The following is a 6,000-nucleotide window of genomic DNA, read 5'->3' as shown; positions in this document are numbered from 1 at the left end:
TCTCCAAGTAGGAAATGTGGAGTTTGTGGCTAGACAAGAGAGAGAGAGAGAGAGAGAGAGAGAGAGAGAGAGAGAGAGAGAGAGAGAGAGAGAAGAGAGAAATGATTAAAGTTGGATTTCTGAATTTTGGAAGACATCAGGATTTCCCCCATATGTGTGTATTTCAACGTTATTCCACAGTGTTAATCATGTTATGTTGATAGTAAATTATGATGGACCATTCATGATACTCCATTCATGATATCATTTGAATTTAAAAATGTTCAACTCTGGGGAAATGTTCAGTTAAGCAGTCTTTATTTTCATACTGTATAATAAAAAACTCTCCATTACTGGAGGAAAGAATACAGATCAGCCAAGCTTATACATCAGTAGTGAAGTGTCCTTCACAGTTTCACTGCAATGCGCCCCTTTAGTGGATTTGGCGGGAAAAAACCCACAAAAACCAAATTTCATTTTGCATGTAATAATTAGAGTAAAAGAGCTTGTTCTCACCATCTAAGGATGAAATTATTACCATTATAGGAAGGCAACAATCATTAAATAAATTAAAAGCATCTTTAAAGTTTTTCCATATACATATATAATATATATTTTTTAAATTGCCGCTCACTGTACAAGCATTAAATTCTCAACTAAAACATTTACAGAAACTAAGTGGAAAGCTGAGAGGAAGGCTTGGTTCTTAGAAAAGGGAGACCATTTAGTTACCTATAAACTACATTAAAATACAATTCTCAAGGGGAAAAAAGGCTATACAGAGAAGTCAGACCTACCCAAGATTTCCTATTTAATCTCATATTTAATCTTACATATCAGATGTGCATAGCTGTTCTTTAACCCAACTTTAATTCAACAAGAAGTCAACATTCAGACATTAGTTATGTGTTAGCACAGGAAACAGTGAAAGCAGAAAGACTAAACTGAATAATGTGATTATATAAAATGTTTTTTGTCAGGCTGATAATGGTATTATACACATATGATTGTCTATGAAAATATTAAATGGACAAGAAGAGTTTTTCAGAAACATTAAGGTAAAAATCTTATCTTATTGGATATATGACCAGCAGTTAATATGTAGCTAGGTAAATGTAAAAATCTATCTGGAATATTGTAGTTCTGCGATCTGGGGAACCCAATCTTCTAGTTTCAATTCTATAACCCCCAAATCCTGTAATCATATATTATTTACACAGGTTATGGTAAAAAATACTTTGAAAATACTGTATTGACACTGGCAGCTCCTGAATTTGAATTCAACAGAGTGATTATTGAAAAAAAATCATTTTTAAATGACTGTTTGTGCCTGTGTGTCTCACATCTAGAAGTGGGGGTGGTTGGGAGTTGGGATAGAGACAGACAGACAGGGACCGGACAGAGACAAACAGAGATCAGGAGTGAGAGGAGTGTTAGGGGGAGAGACAGAGAGACAGATGCATGACTTAGGAAATGGCATTATACCGTAATTTCTCTTTTCACCACGCCCACTTTTATATCAGGAGACTTATAAAAAGTCTATGTAGTAGTTACACAGACACTGGTACCTGACCAATTGTGAAACAGTCACTTAATTTTCAAACTATTTCAAGTAAATTTTTATTAATTAAAATATTAACTCATTACTTCAACCCCCACTACTGGAAAATAATCTTCCTTTCATTCTTTGGGACTAAAACGTTTCCTGTTGATACCATAATATGTCCTCAATGTAGTAGTGAAATGATGGTTACGTGGCCACCCAAAAATAACTACTAGTCAAAAACTTTTTTGATTGCCAAGAGACTACCCAAACTCTTTCACTACGATTTGTCATATAAATTGGCCATTTTAGGGCTTAATTAGTAGTAAGTAGGCACCAATTCCAATTAAGAAAAGCAATAAAGAAACATTTGGATAGAAGAAGACTGAGAAGTAATACTGGGAGTTACTAGAGGTTTGGTTGAACTACATCTAGAAAAAACTAATTAAAAACTTCATCAACTCTACCAATGAAACAGAAGTTTTCTTTATTTAAAAATGGCGTGACAGGGATATGGTGGCCACATGCTGTCTTGCTTCTATATATAATTTTGCTTTCAATTTTTTAATAATTTTTTTAAAAAGTAATTTCATCACCTAGCATCATTTTGAATCTTTAAACTTTATGCTACCAGAACAAACAAATGAACTATAAGCAACATAGTAACTCAAGCTCCAGAACTTAATTAATTGTTTAGAACCGGCGTGTCTCCTTCACAGAGTTAACATACATGAGAACCAACCTCTGTGAATTCCCAAAGTATCAGAGAGCTGCTTTTCATGGTACTTTTCTTTAAACGGGTTTCCAATAAGATAGAAGCACCACTTGTGCAGGGAATTCCACACTCCCAGCAGTGAGGCAAAGAATGCGTTGCATTTGGTTTATGAACAGAGATATTTGCAGTGTTTTAAGACCTCATGGTCATCCATTAAATGAAATAGCTAATATTATAAACCTAAATTTTCAGTACCAGAAGGGCTTTGCAGCTCAGCTAGACAGCCTCTTCATTTTAGACACTAAAGGCACATGGCTAACACCGTGTCTCTTACAAAGTAGATGCTTAATAAACATTTATTAAATGATGAACCACCATAGACAGCTATAGTCAGAAACAGAACAAAACTCCTTGTCTTCTAATACTTCACAGCCTCTGAAATAGCTTAGTTGTCTCTCATCAGGTGAGATTGAACTAAGATGAGCATTAATTTAACCACAGATATAACATCAACAACAATCCATGGGGTGTAACAATTTCTGAATGTTTTCACATTGGCAAATATAGCCAGTGAAAGATTTTTGAGACAATAAACAAGGGCAAAAGTATAAAGGAGAATGTTTTTGACAAATGGAAATGGGAAAAACACACACAAAGTGTTTATATATTTGACTCCCTTTCTTGATGGATAATTTTTAGTGACTTTTGCTAAAGAATAACTTCCACTTCTGAGTCAAAAGCCTTGGTCCATGTGAAAAGAGCCTGGACCTGAATGTGACCGAAGAATGATAATGAACGTGTGATTGCAATTACGTTGTTCACTTAAGGAAATCTCCAATATCGCACAAGTTTTTGAGCCTCAGTATCTATTGATTACTTTATAGCAAGTAAAAGCATAACAAGAGAACTAAAAATGTAATGACTTCAGGAAGGATTTTTGAATTCAATTTAAAAGAACAAATGAAAGCACTTGTGGAAAAGGGGTATAGAAGAGGAATTACATCTGGGTTTTGGAAAATTGGGTTGCTGCTTTCCTTTTCTGGGAGGCAATGAAAACAACCGTATTTCCAATTAAATGGCTGGGCCAAGTGGTAACTCTCTGCATATGCTCTTGGACCACCCTATCCTTTTTTGGTAAAGTTCTCATAATTGAATGGTGCTTGCCAGAACATTAAAAAAACAAAGAATCCTGTGTAGACCAAATTATAAAACCATGTTAGGCCAACCTTCCCACAGAGGGCACAGGCACCTGGCAGCACGCACACACACATACGTATACACTAACACTCAGCACACACTCTCCACACAACTCGTCACGTGAGCCATGTGCAGAAAAGCACAGGTAAACAAGAGTCTCAGAAATCCTTACGATAAACATCAACGCTGATTGGATTTAGCACTTACTGAGTTGCTCAGGAATGTAAGGCGATAAGCCTACTTCAAAATACGAAATTATTTTATTCTCTATGAGTAGAGATAAATGATAACCTATCATTGTTTTTCCAATCTAGTTTCAAAGCCCATTACAAAAATAAATCACCATGTTCTCTAACATTTCTAAAAACAGTTTGAATTATCATTTTCCTCATGTGGTTAAAAAATAAGAAATAGATGTCCATATTTACTAAATTTTTGCTTTTAGTTACATTCAGAAACAAATACAGTCCAATTCTCCTTGGTAGAAATTGTCAGTCTATTTGCTCATCCTCCTTTGACTATTAATAAATCTTTTAGAATAAAATGAGTTGGCAGTGCAAAAAAAAAGTCCATAAAAATAAACTGATTGAATTAAGCATTCAAATGAGTTCTTTGCCAGGTTATCTGCAAGCACAAGACTCTACTGTCATGTTAGGATATACTTTAAGTACCACATTCTTATTTTCATCAAAGAATAAGATACTGAGCGAGGACATCTTTTCTGGTACACAGCAAGGCTCAGGTATTCCAGGAACGACCCCCACAGCTCTCACTATGCTCTGGATGGTAGCATGGTTTGAAGGTTTCAAAGACTAGAAAATAAATCGGAGAAGAACACATAAGTTAAATAAAACAGTTTTTCCACGCCAGCCCTCATCATTAAAATGCATACATTATGAATTTCTTTTGACAGTTTAATATAGCCCTGGCATCATTACACATTCAGCCAGTCTCCTAAGCCACCATCACCAAAGTGGTTATAGTTTATTAAGTGTCCGCTATGTAGCAGGCATGTTATATGTAGTATCTCTATTCCCACAACAAAGCTAACATTTCTTACATTTTACAGGTGAAGAAATAGACTCAAGAAGCTTAACTGACATGTCAAAAGTCAAGTAGATAGTAAGTGGTAGAGTGAGGATTTGAATCCAATTATCTAAGCAAGAATCCTTTAATTAAAAAGAACTTAGTCCCCAAATGGGATTAATATATCCTAGGATGTTTTCAATAATAGGCTTGCAACAAAACCACTTGTTCTAAATCTTATGCTAATCATAAAGAACCCAAAAAGCACCCTATTTAATATTGATGCATTATTGCTACTACTATAGTGATATTTACACTTTGTTGCTAAAATAAAATAACCGTGTCAGGGGACATTGACTTTTTTAATAGTTGTCACCAGGATTAATGAGATGGCGATTACTCCACTATGTAATTGTTCACCTCTCCTTCCAGGCACAAACTGGGGTTAAGAAGACCACACCATTGGCCACTGGGGGTCACTGTTGCACCATGGGTTCACACTTCAATGTGGTAGAGTCAATAATATTTTAAGAGTGGGTCATATCCTAGGGGAATAATTTAGGGGACCTATTTTTCCCATGGATGTCAGAAGTTTGACCAAAGAAGCCTGGGTAAAATCTATTCCTGAGAAAATGCCAAGCGAGACCATTATCATCCATGTGAAACATGTGGTTTTGTTTAGAGAGTGCCATACAGCTCTGCTTAGCACTGAAAGGCAGTCACTTTTCCAAGCCCTGGGTGTTTAGGTACTGCCAGAGCGGTGGGAACTTCATGAGAAACGCCACGCTTTTCAACGTTAGTTCTCCCCAATGTCTTCTTTATGCAGGTGAATCCAGTATTGTTTTAAGTATATTTTAAAACAGAAATTTGGTAACTTGCCAGAGATCATGTGTGAATTCAGGAGTAGGATTTAGGCCAAAACTCTGGCTTTTTAATTCAGGATTTTGAACCATGTTTCTCATGGCTCAGGGGCTCTGCCCCAAAGAATTTGTATTTTTCAATTTCATGCTCCTCAAACTCCCAGTATGAGAAACTGGAAAAAGTTAAAAGGTTAAGGGTATATATAAGTCCAGGGAAAAGCAAATAATATAGAAAGATGGCATACCATATATTTTATAAAATAATTCTTTTGTCAGAGAAAGAAGTCTGATTGGTCTCATGCATTCTTTCAATTTTAATGAAAACAATTACCCATATGTTAGACTTCAACATCATTGTGAATAGGCATAAATTTTTTTAAAAAATTAGCCTTGATAGGCAACTGTTTCTTACTCTCTCTTCTTAGATATTTTAAGGATGTGCTAAAAAGAAGGCTACCTTTCAATTAATTAGCTTTGCAAAGAAAGCTATTTCCCCTTTAAAGAGAGGAAGTTCATGCTGTTCTATTTGACATGTCATGTGCTCTCCAACATCAATAAAACCTGTGTAACTGACACACACCGAAGTGGGTATTGTACAATAGAGGTCAATGGGCCATCGTTTATTTCACAAGTATTGGTAATTCCCAAAGAAAATGGTTGCAGTAATTTACTTTTTTCTA

General features: G+C 35.5%; 1 protein-coding gene across 2 annotated transcripts in view; it reads right to left on the bottom strand.

The window, feature by feature from the left end:
* Positions 1-280: 280 nt before the first annotated feature.
* BMP3 (bone morphogenetic protein 3) overlaps positions 281-6,000 on the bottom strand; it is a 31,733-nt gene continuing 26,013 nt past the window's right edge. Inside the window, exon 3 of one of the 2 annotated variants that reach the window (XM_036337540.1) lies at positions 281-4,246. In XM_036337540.1, the coding sequence (XP_036193433.1) occupies positions 4,055-4,246 (192 nt within the window). In that variant the 3' untranslated portion in view covers positions 281-4,054. The remainder of the gene's footprint in view (positions 4,247-6,000) is intronic. The other variant, XR_004972357.1, reaches the window with a different exon arrangement.

The sequence above is a fragment of the Myotis myotis genome, unplaced genomic scaffold, assembly GCF_014108235.1.
Source record: "Myotis myotis isolate mMyoMyo1 unplaced genomic scaffold, mMyoMyo1.p scaffold_m19_p_1, whole genome shotgun sequence".
NCBI lineage: Eukaryota > Metazoa > Chordata > Mammalia > Chiroptera > Vespertilionidae > Myotis > Myotis myotis.
Note: the sequence above shows the minus strand (reverse complement) of the source record. Positions and strands in the feature narration are given on the sequence as shown.